The 18671-nt window shown below is 44.4% G+C and overlaps 1 protein-coding gene across 8 annotated transcripts in view; it reads right to left on the reverse strand.

The window, feature by feature from the left end:
- Window positions 1-90: 90 nt before the first annotated feature.
- The window catches only part of LOC138788477 (fibulin-7-like), a 73943-nt gene continuing 55362 nt past the window's right edge, over window positions 91-18671 (reverse strand). For all 8 annotated transcript variants that reach the window (XM_069966363.1, XM_069966361.1, XM_069966357.1 and 5 more), the window contains 6 exons: window positions 17998-18148; window positions 17743-17913; window positions 4278-4397; window positions 1983-2120; window positions 1484-1622; window positions 91-1089 (listed from right to left, as the gene is read on the reverse strand). In XM_069966363.1, coding sequence (XP_069822464.1) covers window positions 729-1089; window positions 1484-1622; window positions 1983-2120; window positions 4278-4397; window positions 17743-17913; window positions 17998-18148 — 1080 coding nt within the window. In that variant the 3' untranslated portion in view covers window positions 91-728. The remainder of the gene's footprint in view (window positions 1090-1483; window positions 1623-1982; window positions 2121-4277; window positions 4398-17742; window positions 17914-17997; window positions 18149-18671) is intronic.

Genomic DNA, 18671 nt, shown 5'->3' on the forward strand with positions numbered 1-18671 from the left:
CTGTACTGTCCATTACTAAAATCAGGGGTCTGCATGCAAGCATTGAATGGGAATTTTCCACTACTATCTGTCTGCTGTGCTCCTCCTGCTCTATAACCTGATGCCTGCATATTGGACTGTATTATCAATGTGATAGGTTCCCTTTCATGTACAGGAGACTGAACCTTTGTCAGGGGTGGTCTCTAATCAGCTGGTATGTAGCAGTGGGGGCACCAGACAGACACTTTCCCTGTGTTCTCCTCTGGGGCTGAAGCCTGTACCAGGCTGTGGGCGCAGGTTTATGGAGAATGTTATTCCTGGAATCTGCTGCCCTGGTTCTGTTTACCTGACATCATATGCTCAACAAACTGCCCTTTGTCAGATGCCTCCTCATGCTGCAATTCTGTCCTCATGTTACCCTGGAGTGATTGCAGCACCCCTTTTTTTCCCCAACCAATGTTACCCCTAAGAATCTTAACTCTTCTTGTTCCTTTTCCCTCGGTAAAAAGGAGCCCAAAGCCTTTATAAATACCTTATGAAGTGCCTGCCATGTCAACAGCAGTGAAAACATGTTTATTTACCAGATCCATAATATTAGCATGAAAAACAAGCAGCAGTGTAAAGCAACCCTTCCCTCCCCCAATAACACTAACCAAACCATAATCCTGATCTGTGCAGAATATATAAACTTATAGTAACCTGCTTGCAGAAGCTTTGCTGTGTACCTTAACCCTCTGAGTGACAGGCACCTAGAATGGGTACTGCGACACAAACAGGGTGACAGTGAATATGTGTCTTCCCAGCAGTCCCTGTGGTGACATCTCTGCCATCTCTACATCCACTTGTAGCTCTGTGGGGCCACTCACTGATTTGGTAAGGAGCAGCTCTCCGCGGTGTCTACCGGCTTGTCGTACTTCCAGGCCACGATGCCCTTTGCCTCTTTTCAGGGTAAAGCGCTGACTCTCTCCTTGGGAGCGAGGAGCAGTCATGGTGAAAAGGACGCTGGGGACCGAGAGCTGGGACTGTAGAGGTATGTAGTGAAAGGAGATCGAATGAGGGGCAGCCAGGCAGCTGCTGCTTCCCAAGGGGCACGGTGTACGCTCACACTGGCTGCATGAAGACAGGAGGGAGAAGCAGTTTAGAAGTATCCTTGCTTGCTGACTGTATTATCTATCTGCCCCACCTCAAATCATAACTACCAGACATCCTGCCCCCACCCCCTAACATTTATTATAGAAGAGCTCATCATTTACCAATGATATAGTGATAGGGCAGGGGTGGGGAGCCTTCAGCCCCCCAACTGTTGCAAAACTACGATTCCCATCATGCTTGCTATAGGGATGGAGTGGTAGTATTTACAAGGCCCAGAACATTGATGAATAGTTTGAGCAGATGTGATGACTGCTTTATGACTAAACACTCCATTCTGTAAATCCTGAACAGTGTGATCTCATCACCTATACACGGGTGATCTCACAGGCTAGTCTCCTGTACTCATACTCACTGGTTGGAGATCTTGACATATGTCACATTCAGCTTTGGTTTGGGGCACTCTGGCCGGACACAGGTGAAGCCACCATATAGATTAACACATTGTTCTCCACCTGAGCAGGCTGAATGATTGGAGACACATTCATCTATGTCTGCAGAAGAGAGGAATATGGTGTTGGGAGCAACAAACAGGCCAAGGCTATGTTCCCACACAGTATTTTGCAATCAAAACCAGGAGTGGATTGAAAGCGCAGAAAGGCTATGTTCACACACTGTTGAAATTGAGTGAATGGCCATCATTTAATGGAAATTAATTGCCGTTATTTAGAAATAACGGCTGTTATTTGCAATTAAATGACAGCCATCCACTCAATTTTAACAGTATGTGAACATAGCCTTTCTGCGCTTTCAATCCATGGTGGCTACACCTATTTTGGTTGCAAAATACTGACCAAAGTACTGTGTAGAAACATAGCCTTAATGATATGCATCATGTGATCAGATGATCTTACCTTTACAGCTGTTCTGCTGCAAATCCAGGAGATACCCCCGCGGACACTCACAATGGTATGACCCAGGTGTGTTCACACATTCATGCACACAGATCTTTGACCTTGATTTTCCGTGGTAGAGTTCACATTCATCTACATCTACGGAGGACAGACAGTAAGAAAATCTGTCACACATTTGTAAGCAAACCCACAGAAGAAATCCAAGGCAGGTGTCTATTTCTGCTGAGGAATTGTAGTTTCATATGTCATTGATTAGCTCCATTCCATGTAAAATGGCTTATACAATGTGGATTCCCATTTTAGTCTAATGGAATGAAAATCTGTTAAGAAAATGTCTGGGGGGGGGGGAGAAATAAAAATTATGGAAACTCTTCTAAAAAAAAGAAGATAATAGATAACCTAAGAGTCAACAATTTGATGGATGCAAACCAGCACGGCCTTACTGCGGGCCGATCATGTCAGACTAATCACATTGATTTCTTTGATTATGTCACAAATGTGTTAGATGAAGGGGGTGCCGTGGATATCGTATATCTGGACTTCAGCAAAGCTTTTGATACAGTTTCCCATAGAGAGCTGATATAGAAGTTAGAGAAAATTGGATTTAGTCCCTGGATAGTTCCGTGGATTTGTGGTTGGCTGAAGGATAGATATCAGAGGGTTGTTGTTAATGGTGTATATTCCGAGCAGAGACTGGTTACAAATGGTGGCCACAAGGATCTGTTCTGGGACCTGTTCTTATTATTATGTTTGTAAGTGACATAGGAGAAGGTTTGGTAGGTAAGATTTGTCTGTTTGCTGGTGACACAAAAGTGTGCAACAGGGTTGATATTCCTGGAGGTGTCAGTAATATGGCAAATGATTTAGTATTACTTGATATGTGGTCAAAACTATAGAAACTGCAGTTCAATGTTTCCAGATGTAAAATAGTGCACTTGGGGAGAAGGAATCCTCTATCCCCGTATCATATTAACAGTTCTGTGTTGGCAAAGACTTCAGAAGAGAAGGATTTAGGGGTAATGATTTCTGGCAGCCTTAAAATCACGACCCAGTGCAGCCAGGGGGTAGGAAAAGCAAATCGTATGCTGGGCTGTTATAGCTAGAGATATGACCAGTAGGAAGAGGAAGATTGTGATCCCACTGTATAGAGCTCTGCTGAGGCCACATCTGGAATATTGTCTCCAGTTCTGAAGACCTCACCTGAAAGATTTTGATTAAATAGAACAGGTCCAAAGACTGGCTACAAATATATGGTGGAGGGTGTGAGACATAAAGCATATTAAGAAAGACTTAAAGGCGTTGACCACTTTATAGTAAAATTGTTTTGTGTGTAGTATAAGTTAAGTAAGTGTACTCACTGTATATACTGACTGCAGCTTCCTGTGTACCTCATACAGCTAAAATCAGGCTCCCCTTCACCAGGCTGTGCTGCCCTGCTCTGTGGTAATTCTGTCCATAAGATGGCTGACATGGAGGTGCATGCAACCAAGCCCCGCCCCCAGTGTCCTCCATAGGCATATACAGGCTCAGTGGTGGACACTAGGGCAGGGCAGGGTCACATGCTCCTCCATGTCAGCCATCTTATGAACAGACTCACCACAGAGCAGGGCAGCACAACCTGGTGGAGGGGAGTCTGATTTTAGCTGTATGAGTTACACAGGAGCTACTGTCAGTAAGTGCAGCGAGTAGAGTTACTAAAACTGTACAATGAACAGATTTAATATTCCTTTAATAATTTGAATCTGTATAGTCTGGAGGAAAGAAGAGAAAGGAGGACATTATCGAGACTAGAGATGAGCAAATCTGCAGTAGGAATGAAGTAAATCACTTTGTTCTTATCTGCATTCTGCTCATCAGACTGCTCCCCTCCCTGCCGCCCCTCACGGGGCTGGGAAAAGATGGATCCAGTCCTGGAAAATTTCTCCCAGTTTCCCAGGACTGGATCTATCTTTTCCCAGCACCTGAGGAGGCGCAGGCTTCAAGGCCCATAGCCTGACGAGCAGAATACAAATAGGAACAAAGCGATTTGCTTTGTTCCTACTGTAGATTCACTCACCTCTAATCAAAATATTTAAATGTGATAATATGTTTAAATAAGGTTCAAGAGGGAAGTGAACTCGACAACAAGTGGACACAGTCAGAGGCTAGTTGGGGGAAGATTAGAAGTAACATGAGAAAATATTACTTCAGTAAAGTAGATTAGTAGTAGATGCTTGGAACAAACTTCCAGCAATTGTCCTTATGACTATGTTTGAACTGCTATATATAAGGCTAAATCGTGCCAGGAGCGGCTACCTTGACAGAGGCCTCCGGTTTGAATGATGTATCCAGGATCACAGGTGCAGTGCTGAATTCCCTGGAAGGTAGAACACTTGGCTGGACGCAGCGATGAGGTATTAGTTAGAGATGTCAACTCTGTGGACAGAGAAATCACATAAGAATAAACTATCTCTGACACCAACCCTACACCCCAGCTGCTGCTCTCATTTATATGCCAGGAAAACAAAATGGAGAATGGGTACAAGAACTGTTTTAGCTCCCTAAGGACACATGGAATAAGTGTATGCCAGGGAAGTCCATGGCATACATTTATACACATACCTTATGCAATCACCACGTGTAGTGACACTGTGATCGGCAAAAGATGGCTGCAGGCTATCTTTACTTGTCCAGACAAGGAGATATAAAGCGCTGCACCTCACACCTATGGCTGACACTAATGCCTCGGCTACATTTAAAAACCAACGCCAGGATGTTGGTATATAATTTTTTTTTTACATTAAATGTTTTTATTTAAAGAAAAGAGTACAAAAGGCAGGTACAACTGTGTAGGCTACGTAGAGCCATGAAAGATAAGGTATACAAAATCTTAAAATACCATTCCCGACGTCGCCCTACTGACTTTCGCCAGCAATGATGTATTAGGCAAAAAAGGCGAGATCACAAGTGGTCTTGTAGAGAAAGGAATGATGCTTTTTCAATAATACCGTATACAATAAAAGCAAAATACACCTGATATAGAGAAAAGTAAACTGTGTACCAAGACAATAGTATAAAGAGGCTAGTTTATAGAAGAAGGAAAAAGGACAAGTAAGAGTAGATAACAATTAGGTAGATAAAAACGACGTCAAAGCATAATAAGGAAAATTACATACATACAGATACAAAGGGAGGGGAAAAGAGGGAAGGGAGGGGAGGGAGGTAGAAAGGAGGGGGGAGGGGAGGGTGGGTTGTGGGGGTGAATTACACCCCTTCAGGTCACGATTTATTAAAGAAAGGCGAGATAGAGTTAAAAGGCTTAAGGAGAAGCGAGCCAATTCGCCATTTCGGGGCTGTCACGGAACAACAGCCACAGGGTCCATATTTGTGAAAATTGTTTGTTTCGGTTGGCATCTTCCGCCATTAGTTCCTCCATATGCATAATATGATTAACCTCCGTGACCCATTCCGCTAATGACGGAGGGGTGGGTGATTTCCAGTGTCGGGGTAGCACGGATCGAGCGGCAGTCAGGAAATGGCGAAGGATATCTCGCTTAACTGAGGAAATAGAGCCTGGTATCATGGTGAGAAGGCCTATGTGAGCTAGAGTAGGAACATTGGAGTTCGTAAGGGAGTTGTACAACTGAAAGATTTTTTTTCCAAAACTGTTGGATGTTCGTGCAGCTCCACCATATGTGTAGCATAGTTCCAGTAGCATTGGAGCAACGCCAGCAGAGATCTGACACAGAGGGGAAGATGGTATGCAACAACGCTGGACATCTATACCATCTCGTGAGGATTTTATAGTTATTTTTCCTGCGTGTGGCACGCTGGCGGGAGTATGTTGGTATATAATTTGATCAAACTATATTGTCTCATGTACCACGTGCAGGTCCCCTGGTTCACATGAGTCCCTACACTAAACAACTTTGGGGGGCCCTTGGGGATTGGTCCTGTGACATTGGGGTTGCAGGGCCGTTCTATGGCCTCCCTTTCCTGTTTGTGCTCGCTTTGCGTGGTTAGCAGTCGCTGATTGACACAGTGGTGAGTTAGTGTAGGGAATCATGTGAACCAGGGGACCTGCACGTGGTACATGGGGCAATATGGTTTGATCAAATTATATATCAACATTATCAAATTATATATCTTTACTTGTCCATTGGGGGGGAGACTCCTCCTGTAACAACAATCGCTGCAATTTACTGGTCAGTTCTGTTTTTGTTAGAAAATGGCTATTTTTCTAATCCTGGATAACCTCTAATGTGACTAAGTAGTGTGTATGTATGAATTCCTGACGATGCCTGCCAGCCAGTCAATGGTCAATGGCATCAATGATCATCCGGGAACTGCCTGCACACTGGTTATGTAAGGCTTGCTTTGTCCTGCACCAGGAGAATCTGACAATGGCTCCTGGTACCTAACGTCAGTCAAGTTATATTGGCTATCCTGTAGGTTTGTTTGACCCTCCAAAGATTTTTCTCCCCAGACCATCAATAACCCACTTCCAAACTTTATTTTCACTCTCCCTCTTTAATCTGCTGCATACAACTCAGACAAAAGGATGGTGATTCACAATGAACAGTAGTTCAAAGCTTTATAGACAACTACAGTATAATTGCACAAAAACTTCCATAAGACGGATCTTCACCTCAGCCTGACATGTGTGGGTTCACACTGAGAAATTCTCGCAGATAAATTTCGCGGAATTCCGTCGCCTGTATGCATGCACGGTCGCGTGTCAATTCTTCGGCGGAATGCGGAATCAGCCGGCCCATAGAGACGGCGGAAAGGCGCGCGTACAGGTGACGGAATTCCACGGAATTTATTCGCGAGAATTCCTCAGTGTGAACCCACCCTTAAATTGAATGTACCATCTGGCCTTGGCTGAAGCACTGGAGGCTAACTGACCCACCCCCAGTGGGTGGAACCCCCCACCCCTCTATGATACAGTTCTATTGATTCTAATTCTCCCACTGGGGGTAGGTCAGCCCACTTCCAGTGCTTCAGCCCGGGCCACATGGTACATTCACTTTAATCATAGGTACATCCTTTCATGTTCGATTACCATTTTTTCATCTATGTGGAATTTATGCACCTGGGCTGGTGCAGGTCCAATATAGCTACGGCTGTTAGGATGCTGGCTCTGTACATACAGCGGGGACAGGACTTTTTTCAGCATACGACACTGGCATATTTCTTATGATTGAAGGAAGGATGAATGGACAAATATACTGAGAAATTCCAGTCACCTGGACAAATCCTATAGAAAATCCATTGAAGAAACTTCTGGTCCATTTACACGAAGTGATAATTCGTCCAATTGATCGTTTATTGATTTTGAAGCAACAATTTGATTTTTATAACTATCAGTGTTTCGATGAAGAGATAAAACCTTTGAAAAAATCATTTTACAGCGACTCTGTACCCACAATCTGACCCCCCCCCCCCCCCCAAACCGCTTGTACCTTCAGATAGCTGCTTTTAATCCCAGATTTGTCCTGCGGTCCGTGATGCAGTTATTGTCCTAAAAAGCAACTTCTAAACTGGCAGCCCCGTGCCCAATGGGCGTGGCCTGGATTGTGTATTTATTAGGCTGGCACAACCTCTCTGTCCCTCCTCCCTGCCCTCCTGATCATTAGGAATGCTCCAGGCAGATTGTCTCCTATTCCCCACCTGTGTCAGCCCAGCAAATGGGCTGGATTGTTAAAGGGGTATTCCCCCCAAGAGCTAAAAAAATGAAATGCTCCCAAACCTAGCTGGTCTTACTCACCAAGTTCCTGATGTAGCAGAGCTGATATCCACAAGATATAGCAGAGTTGAGGCAGCGAAATAGCAGAGTTGAGGTAGCAGAGTTGAGGCAGCGGAATAGCAGAGATGCCAGCGCCTCGGGTGAGGGAGGATCCGGCCGCACTGGGCCACGGGCGAGCGGGGGGGATGGACGGGGATACAGACGCACACTGGACTGGACCAGGGGGGTATTTGGCCGCACAGTGGAATTCACCGGGAAGGGGGGGGTGCACCGCGGGTGAGAACGAGGGGCAGCCGCACTATGCACTGGACCGGGGGGGGGGGGGGGGGTGGTACCCGGCCACGCAGTGGACTTCACCGGGAAAGGGGGCGCCTGTGCCCCGGTTGAGAACAAGGGGCGGCCGCACTGTGCATTGGACCGGGGGGGGGGGGGGGATCCGGCCGTACAGTGTACTTTACTAGGGAGGGGGGGCGGGAGCGCCGCGGGTGAGAAGGGGGGTGGGGGGGTTAGTGTTGGGGACCACACAGTGACAGAAGGAGACAGTGATCAGCAGCTCAAATCCAATATATCAAATGAACAGCACAGGTAAGCAATAGAAAAAACGTAAGAAATGGAGTGCTCGTCTCACCGGATAGGACCCCTCCGTCCGGACACAAATCCAAAAAAGACAACTGAAGACAGCACCTCTCAGTGAAAAAATGTGATGTCTTTATTCACATCCTACTTGCGCGACGTTTCGGCTGGTTCTCAGCCTTTCTCAAGCGTGATTAACACAGTGTCCAAACCACTCTTAAAAGTGTTCCAAATCAATTACACAGCAATTACAAGTCAATTAGTTTTATACAGTGCATAAATCAGTACAATGATATACCGTGATATTGTGACCATCATAGTGTACATCACATCTCATTACAGAGTGTATCTTCATCATAATCAAGTGTATCTCATAATGTAAGGCAAGTTTCATGTGCATTTCCAATCCACAGTCATAACACCCTAAAGTGTAAATCTAATAGTGTAATTACAAACATATAAATAAATGATCTTACCCACATGTTCCTGTAAACATGGCGTGTCCGTGTGCAGCAAACGCTGTAATGCGAACGTCACTGCGTCCGCGTCATACTACTACGTCATCACGCTATGTCGTGTGGGACCGGCGCATGCGCAGTGACGTTCAAATAACCTGGGCGCCATTTTGGAAGAGGGAAAAAGGCTATGAACCTTCCTAGTAGGCTGAACAAATGTACATAGTAGGTGTAACGATAGCGATAGATATCACAAGATCTAATGTAGACAGAAAAACTGTCTACCAAATAGTTGGTGTAAACAGCTGGCAAAATAACTGGCTATGCAGCCCAACAAGGTGAAGAAACATAATAGGTAGACTAGCACCTCTCATGGCAGGATTTGAGAACTACGTCCCATATAGAAAGAAATTGGGAACTGCGTCCCTAGTATCATCAATGACCACACAAGCTAAGAGACGGCAACTGTCAACCTCACGTCCACCGGAGGTCCTCACACAAATGTGCGAGTAAACCACCTTCAGTCGCAGCATCATTAAAGGGAAACTCTGCATACAGCCGGTTTCACCTTCATCTGATGACGTGACAGTGTCGTCTCCAACAGATTATGCTGTGTAGACATAGTGGCAAATTGTTGACTTCTGCCGATCTGGTGCCATGTGTTAAATAGCTCTTACCATGGAAAAAGATAATAAACTATATAAACTAATATGGACTATATCACATGTGTTCAGCCTACAATGAAATATCAAAGCAAAAAAAATGCTCCATCCAGCTATTTTATTGGTGGCTCAAAAAAGTATAAATATAAAGCACGGTGCCCAGGACAAATGTACAGAAAAATTAGAAAGTAACTTAGACATCCAACAGTGCAGACATGTCAAATTCAGGATCATGTGGTCGATATTCTTCAACGTATGATGATCATATTCATACAGTTTCTACAAAGTAGAACAAAAAGAAGAAAGGTGAGTATTTCACAAATATGTACATATATACAAGTCAATGCATGACACTGTGTAGGTTACCCATTCTGGTACCGTCTGGAAAAAAGGAACTGTGGTGATGCATGTCATCCCTGGGCCTGTTTACACGGATGGGTCCAGAGCGGGGGAAGAGTTGACCTACAACCTGTAGTCCAGGTTCAACCCAGTAGGTGCCAGACTCCCTAGCGTGTATATCCATTTTAATTCCCTTTTCTTGAGAATAGCTTCCCTGTCACCACCTCGTCTACTCCGTGAGATTCTATCAATGATGGCAAATTTCAGATCACTAAGCTGGTGTTTAGCTTCCATAAAGTGTCTAGAGACTGGCAGATCCATACGACCCGTGCGGATGGTCGACCGATGTTTGTTAATTCTGACCTTACACTGCATGGTCGTCTCCCCTACATATAGCAACCCACACGGACAAGTCAACACATATATTACATGATCAGTCAGACAGGTCAGACTCTTCCAAAATGGCGCCCAGGTTATTTGAACGTCACTGCGCATGCGCCGGTCCCACACGACATAGCGTGATGACGTAGTAGTATGACGCGGACGCAGTGACGTTCGCATTACAGCGTTTGCTGCACACGGACACGCCATGTTTACAGGAACATGTGGGTAAGATCATTTATTTATATGTTTGTAATTACACTATTAGATTTACACTTTAGGGTGTTATGACTGTGGATTGGAAATGCACATGAAACTTGCCTTACATTATGAGATACACTTGATTATGATGAAGATACACTCTGTAATGAGATGTGATGTACACTATGATGGTCACAATATCACGGTATATCATTGTACTGATTTATGCACTGTATAAAACTAATTGACTTGTAATTGCTGTGTAATTGATTTGGAACACTTTTAAGAGTGGTTTGGACACTGTGTTAATCACGCTTGAGAAAGGCTGAGAACCAGCCGAAACGTCGCGCAAGTAGGATGTGAATAAAGACATCACATTTTTTCACTGAGAGGTGCTGTCTTCAGTTGTCTTTTTTGGATTTGTGTCCGGACGGAGGGGTCCTATCCGGTGAGACGAGCACTCCATTTCTTACGTTTTTTCTATTGCTTACCTGTGCTGTTCATTTGATATATTGGATTTGAGTTGACCCAAGAGCGAGCACGGCAATTTTCCATTTTTTCCATTTTTTTCATCTATTTTGCCTTTGGGTGAAGTTAGTGATTTTCTTGGATTTTTTTGGATTTCTTTTGGACTGTTTTTTGCGGATAGACTGTATTTTGTGATTCTTTATACCAACATGGCTACCACATCTGAAGTATTTGCCCATTCTAGTCAGGATGTTGAAAGGATTCTGGGTAGACTATGCTGTGATGCTGCTTTTTTGAGCGCTGTTGATATTGATGGAGTCAAGAGAAGGTGGGAGAGCATGTCTAAGAGGACTATCTCATTGGAGTTACATTTGGCAACCATCCTTGAATATTATAAAGCAGGAAGGATACCAAGAGGGATGAGATCGCAGTTGACACCTAATTTATTCCCGAATAACACCGAGTATTGTAACCGCTTTGCACGCATTTCTAATCAGTATGCAAGAGAAATTATGCTATTGAATCTAGATTTTCTACAGGATGAGATTGAGGCGTCCAAAACACAATTGGAACTAATGGATTCGGATTTAAGTGGGGTCTTGTCTTCAGAGGACTTACAACACTATAAGAACTGTGCAGATCAGACTTTAAATGTATTTAGAGATAAATTGGAGAAGGTGAAAAGACAGAAATGGAATAGAGATCTGGAGGATTACAAATCTGGAAAGATATATATGTGGCAAAAAGACAACAGTAGTGGACAGAGATATGGAGGGTCCAATAAGGGCCCACAAAAGAGGAAAAGGAGATCAAATAACTCTAACATGAATGACGATAATGATGATGCATCTAATGTTTTTTTAGACGGACAGGACGCCCCCGAAGGGGCGGGAGGAAGCACAGACGCCGCTTCAAAGGAGCACCCTGGCAACTTACCAAAGAAAGAACGTCCAATGACTCAGGCCAACAAGAAAGACCCCCCCAAGCCACGGAGGAAAGATTCACAGAGGGAGCCAATCCCAACTCGGAGTCAACCACAACCCAACTCGTGGTAAATATTTCCTCCCATAATCTCACAGATGTTGAACTTTCTTTATTGAACAAAGGGTTATCATTTTGTCCACATACTGACGTAGATTGGTTCCAGCTGGACCTAGATTTGCATGAATTATATCGCTTGCTTAAATTGAAAGTGTGGTTCTCTGAGAAGGATACAACTAGGGTCTCCAACACTATGAGGGTCCCCGATAAGAGTGAGTTATGTCTGGGTGAGACAGGGTTACGTATTAAGAGTAGTTTTACTCCCCCTGTACAGAATCCCGTTATTGACACATTTGCCCTGAACGTGGGGAAACAGGTGGAGGCGTTGAAAAAATCTCATGGTGGTGATAAATTCAACAACCTCTCCAATAGTGAAAGAATGGCCCTTAGGGAATTACACAATAACAAGTCCATCACCATCAAGCCAGCTGACAAAGGCGGAGCCTTGGTGGTGATGGACACAAAGGACTATTTGGAAGAGATCTTTGGACAGCTGGCTGATGAGGAGGTATATGTCCCATTAAGTGGTGATCCAAAATTTAGAATTAAAAAGCTACTGGATGATGTGGTTGAGGAAGCATATATACTCAATGTCATAGATGAGAAACTTAAGGATTTTTTGAGAGTTGAACATCCGATCACTCCGATTCTTTATTGTCTACCTAAGATCCATAAGCGCCTGATGAAACCTCCGGGGCGCCCAATTGTATCGGGGAGGGGATCCATCTTTGGTCCGGCAGCCATCTATTTGGATAAGCTGTTGAGGGGTTTTGCCACATGTACTCGATCCTATGTTAGGGACACACAGGACTTCATTGACAAACTCAAGGACATTGAGGTTACGGATACGGATATTTTGGTCTCCTTTGATGTATCTTCCCTTTATACGTCTATTGATCATGAGAAGGGGATGGCGGTTGTTAGGGAGGCCCTTGATTACTCTGATATCTCCCCACATGCTGTGACTTTCCTCATGGATCTCCTTAGGATCATACTCACTGAGAATTATTTCCTCTTCCAGGATAAATTCTATGCCCAGCGGCGTGGCACCGCAATGGGCAGTAATGTCGCTCCGACATATGCCAACATGTATATGGCGGACTTTGAGAGTAAACACGTCTATGTGTCCCACCACTTCGGGTCGGTCCTGAGGTGGTGGAGATACATAGACGATGTTTTCCTGATCTGGCGTGACTCTGAAACGGCCCTTGATGATTTTCACACATACCTGAACAGGGTAGACACTAATATTAAGTTCACTGTGGTCAAGTCCAGGGAGGGTATCCAATTCCTAGACACATGGGTATACAAAGAGCAGCACAGACTATGTACTGATCTGTACGTAAAACCTACAGATAGGAACAATCTTCTGTTGTACACCAGTCACCACCCTAAACCCATGATACGCTCATTACCCCACAGTCAGTTGTTGAGGGTAGTGCGGATTGTGCAGGATCAGAGACGACTGCCTGATAGGCTGGATGAGATGTGCAGGAAGTTTTCAGCCAGGAAGTACCCACAGACACTTATCACCCAGCAGAGACAAAAGGCATTAACCCCACAACAGAACAGGCATACCAGCAGTGACCCTCGAGTGACCATGGTAACCACCTATTCAGACACTAGCAATAAACTAGCCAAAATTGTGAGAAAAGAATGGCAGGTTTTAGGTAGGGCCTTCCCACATATCCCCGAATTTGTCAACAATCCCAGGATGGCATATAGACGTCCATCAAACTTGAAGGACAAATTGGTTAGAACTGATGTAGGTCCATGTCATGAGTATACACAGACGCACATTGGGAAACCTAGAGGTGGATGTTTTCCATGTCTGGGGTGTGCTAATTGCCCATACATGATGAAGGGTTCTACTTTTAAACATCCATTAACACACAAAGAATATAGGATACATGAACATCTGACCTGTCTGACTGATCATGTAATATATGTGTTGACTTGTCCGTGTGGGTTGCTATATGTAGGGGAGACGACCATGCAGTGTAAGGTCAGAATTAACAAACATCGGTCGACCATCCGCACGGGTCGTATGGATCTGCCAGTCTCTAGACACTTTATGGAAGCTAAACACCAGCTTAGTGATCTGAAATTTGCCATCATTGATAGAATCTCACGGAGTAGACGAGGTGGTGACAGGGAAGCTATTCTCAAGAAAAGGGAATTAAAATGGATATACACGCTAGGGAGTCTGGCACCTACTGGGTTGAACCTGGACTACAGGTTGTAGGACAACTCTTCCCCCGCTCTGGACCCATCCGTGTAAACAGGCCCAGGGATGACATGCATCACCACAGTTCCTTTTTTCCAGACGGTACCAGAATGGGTAACCTACACAGTGTCATGCATTGACTTGTATATATGTACATATTTGTGAAATACTCACCTTTCTTCTTTTTGTTCTACTTTGTAGAAACTGTATGAATATGATCATCATACGTTGAAGAATATCGACCACATGATCCTGAATTTGACATGTCTGCACTGTTGGATGTCTAAGTTACTTTCTAATTTTTCTGTACATTTGTCCTGGGCACCGTGCTTTATATTTATACTTTTTTGAGCCACCAATAAAATAGCTGGATGGAGCATTTTTTTTGCTTTGATATTTCATTGTAGGCTGAACACATGTGATATAGTCCATATTAGTTTATATAGTTTATTATCTTTTTCCATGGTAAGAGCTATTTAACACATGGCACCAGATCGGCAGAAGTCAACAATTTGCCACTATGTCTACACAGCATAATCTGTTGGAGACGACACTGTCACGTCATCAGATGAAGGTGAAACCGGCTGTATGCAGAGTTTCCCTTTAATGATGCTGCGACTGAAGGTGGTTTACTCGCACATTTGTGTGAGGACCTCCGGTGGACGTGAGGTTGACAGTTGCCGTCTCTTAGCTTGTGTGGTCATTGATGATACTAGGGACGCAGTTCCCAATTTCTTTCTATATGGGACGTAGTTCTCAAATCCTGCCATGAGAGGTGCTAGTCTACCTATTATGTTTCTTCACCTTGTTGGGCTGCATAGCCAGTTATTTTGCCAGCTGTTTACACCAACTATTTGGTAGACAGTTTTTCTGTCTACATTAGATCTTGTGATATCTATCGCTATCGTTACACCTACTATGTACATTTGTTCAGCCTACTAGGAAGGTTCATAGCCTTTTTCCCTCTTCCAAAATGGCGCCCAGGTTATTTGAACGTCACTGCGCATGCGCCGGTCCCACACGACATAGCGTGATGACGTAGTAGTATGACGCGGACGCAGTGACGTTCGCATTACAGCGTTTGCTGCACACGGACACGCCATGTTTACAGGAACATGTGGGTAAGATCATTTATTTATATGTTTGTAATTACACTATTAGATTTACACTTTAGGGTGTTATGACTGTGGATTGGAAATGCACATGAAACTTGCCTTACATTATGAGATACACTTGATTATGATGAAGATACACTCTGTAATGAGATGTGATGTACACTATGATGGTCACAATATCACGGTATATCATTGTACTGATTTATGCACTGTATAAAACTAATTGACTTGTAATTGCTGTGTAATTGATTTGGAACACTTTTAAGAGTGGTTTGGACACTGTGTTAATCACGCTTGAGAAAGGCTGAGAACCAGCCGAAACGTCGCGCAAGTAGGATGTGAATAAAGACATCACATTTTTTCACTGAGAGGTGCTGTCTTCAGTTGTCTTTTTTAGTGATCAGCAGCTGTCACTGTCTCTGTGTCCTCCCTCACTTCAGTGAGCCGGGTTACAAGCCAGCCCATTGAAGAGATGGAGGACACGTGACTCCGAGGGTGGGGGCCAGGAGCAGGGAGCGTGTCGGGTTGGACAGAGATTTGATGATTCTATGCATTCCGTGGGGGAATGAAACGTATTAATGCAAAAATATTTTTGGGGGGAATACCCCTTTAAGGCACCTGTGCAATGTTAAGCATGGAGAAAATGTTCCAGTGGCATTCCTAATGATGAAGAGGGTGGGGAGGAGGGACGGAGGGGTGGTGCAAAGTTAGGGCATAGATATTCTAGACCACGCCCGTTGGGCACGGGGCTGCAAGTTTAAAAGTTGTTATTTAGGACAATAACTGCATCAGCTGCCGAACGGACCCCAGGACAGATCTTGGATTAAAAGCAGCTATCTGAAGGTACAAGTGGTTTGGGGGGAGGACAGATTGTGGGTACAGACTCACTTTGAGTCCATTTCAGACATTAGAATGAATCTGTGAAAGACTGTTTACACAAAGCAATCTGCGAATTTTTAGCGAACGACCAACGACAATTTGAGAACATGTTGAAAGATCACGATGACTAATTTCTCGCTCATTGCTTGATCTTTCACTGTGTTTACACAAGCCAATTATCCTTCAAATGCGATTGTTATTGTGAAAATTTGAACGATAATGGCTCTATGTAAACAGACCATAAAGTTCAAAATTCATAGAAGGAGCCCACCAAACCTTTGAGATTTGAAGAGTGTTTGGGAGAATGGACCAAAATCCCACCTGAGCAATAATTTCTCTACTTAGGGGGGCATCTTAAAGTTGTGATCACCAACAAAGGCTTTTGTATGAAGTATTAAATACATTCAGGAAGCATGTTCAATACTTATTCCCTGGGTCATTTCTTATTATTACACACAACTTAATTTATGGACATCTATGGTTTGTTTTCTTTGGGTGTGGATTGCATGGTGGACATCTGGTGAGAATTTCATGTCAACAGCACCTGTAGTTATATACAGGTATTTTACTATATTTACTGAAAAAATTGATGATGTCTTCAATACAACTCATAGATACCCCACATGCTATAGACTCATTTCGTAAGTCTAATGTTCTGTCCTATTTTTCTTTTTACAGTTAAATAATTTTATTTACTTTTAACCTAGTGTTCTCTTCTTATTTATCATTAGAGATGAGCGAACCTCAAGCATGCTCGAGTCCATCGGAACCTGAGTGTTTGGCATTTGATTAGCGGGGGCTGCTGAAGTTGGATAAAGCTCTAAGGTTGTCTGGAAAAATGCATACAGCCAATGACTATATCCATGTTTTCCACATAGCCTTAGGGCTTTATCCAATTTTAGCAGCCACCGCTAATCAAATGCCAAATGTTCGGGTTCGGACGAATTCGAGCATGCTCGAGGTTCACTCATCTCTATTTATCGTCTTTGTTGGGTTACTTGTCCTTTATATACTGTATTTGTGTTTACACGGGCGGAAGCAATGTCTCTTATATGTCAAAGACTAGTCCAACCTACTTCGTCTCCTGCACTTAGGGCCCTATTCCACAGTAACGATAATCGGCCCGATAGGCCCCATTTGGCCCGATTCGGCCGATTATCGTTCAGTGAAATAGAGAGAACGATCAGCCGATGATCATGTCATCAGCTGATTGTCCATTTAGAGCCAGACCTAAAATCATCGTTCCCCCACCGCGCATCGCTACGGTTGAATAGCGGTGCGGGGCGGGCGACCGATGATTTGACAAGCAGCAGCATCATACATTACCTGTCCAGGCTTCTTCTCCGCGCTGTCTTCATCCCCGGGTCCCGCGCTCTCTATCTTCAGAATGGCCATTCTGAAGATAGAGTGCACGGGACCCGGGGATGAAGACAGCGCGGAGAAGAAGCCTGGACAGGTAATGTATGATGCTCCAAGCACATCGGTAACTATGTCCTTGCAGCCTTCGCGCAACGATCATCGGGCCGTGGAATAGGCCCAGTAAACGAGCGCCTAGATTGCCGCTCGTTTACATTGTTGATTAGGCCCTCCTAGGCCCGTGGAATAGGACCCTTGCTGTTGTGGATACACACAGCTGAAGCAGTGCATCCACAGCTGTAGGGGCAGCAGAGGGTGTAGTCCTTGAATAATACCGCTGCAGATGGCAGGCTGTCCACTCCATGTCAGGTTGTCCATGCAGGTTCTGGATTCGGAGCCAGTCAGCTGGTAACCCGGGTCACAAAAGAAATGCAGCTCATGTCCTACTTTCAGCTTTTTACCCAGTATCCGACCGTGATGTGGTGGCTTTAACTGGGGGCAGGAATCTGTAGTGTGTGATAAAACCACAGTGAGAAGAAGAGCAGCAGACTGGTATATGATGGGGGCCAGAAGGTAAGAACTGCACCCACCTTTTTCCTCTCGTGTCTGAAGCTGCCCCCTCAGCTGGTTAAGTCTTCTGCCGAGCGTCCTTATGCCCCGCAGGTATGAGGCTTCATGGTCAGTGAGAAGTTTCTGAACCTGATGCAGGACTTTAAGAGCCTCACGCTGCTCAGTACAGGCCTGGCGATAAAAACCACTGAATCTGATTGCCTGATCTACTGAGTTCCCACATCCACCACAAAATGAAGAGACTCTGCTGCTTAGATTCACAGGGCATTGTATAGGGAGTTAGGCTAGGTTCACACCACATTTCATGTCTCTGAGGCAACGATACATCGGCAGCTGATTTTCAGATTTTGCTAATCTATTGGTGCTCACATAGGCACAGGCCTCATTCACTTCAATGACCAGAACTTTCAATTCACATTCAAGTCATTTTCAGAGAGTATACAAGTTTTGTCTGGGATGGAAATGTGCTGCAATCAATGCTTTTCTGTCAAAACCAAAACCTGTATATGATCTGAGAATTACTGAAATGCAGTCACTAGCTGAAATAAAATGGGCCGATGCCAGTTTGTGCATGGACACATTGAGGGTGCATTCACATGTAAAGGATCGCAGAGGCTCAGATTTGAAGCAGCAGATTCAAAGCAAATCAATTCTAGGCCATCAAATCCGCTGCGGTTCTGCAGCAGATCTGCTG

Source organism: Dendropsophus ebraccatus, chromosome 4, assembly GCF_027789765.1.
Source record: "Dendropsophus ebraccatus isolate aDenEbr1 chromosome 4, aDenEbr1.pat, whole genome shotgun sequence".
Classification (NCBI taxonomy): Eukaryota; Metazoa; Chordata; class Amphibia; order Anura; family Hylidae; genus Dendropsophus; species Dendropsophus ebraccatus.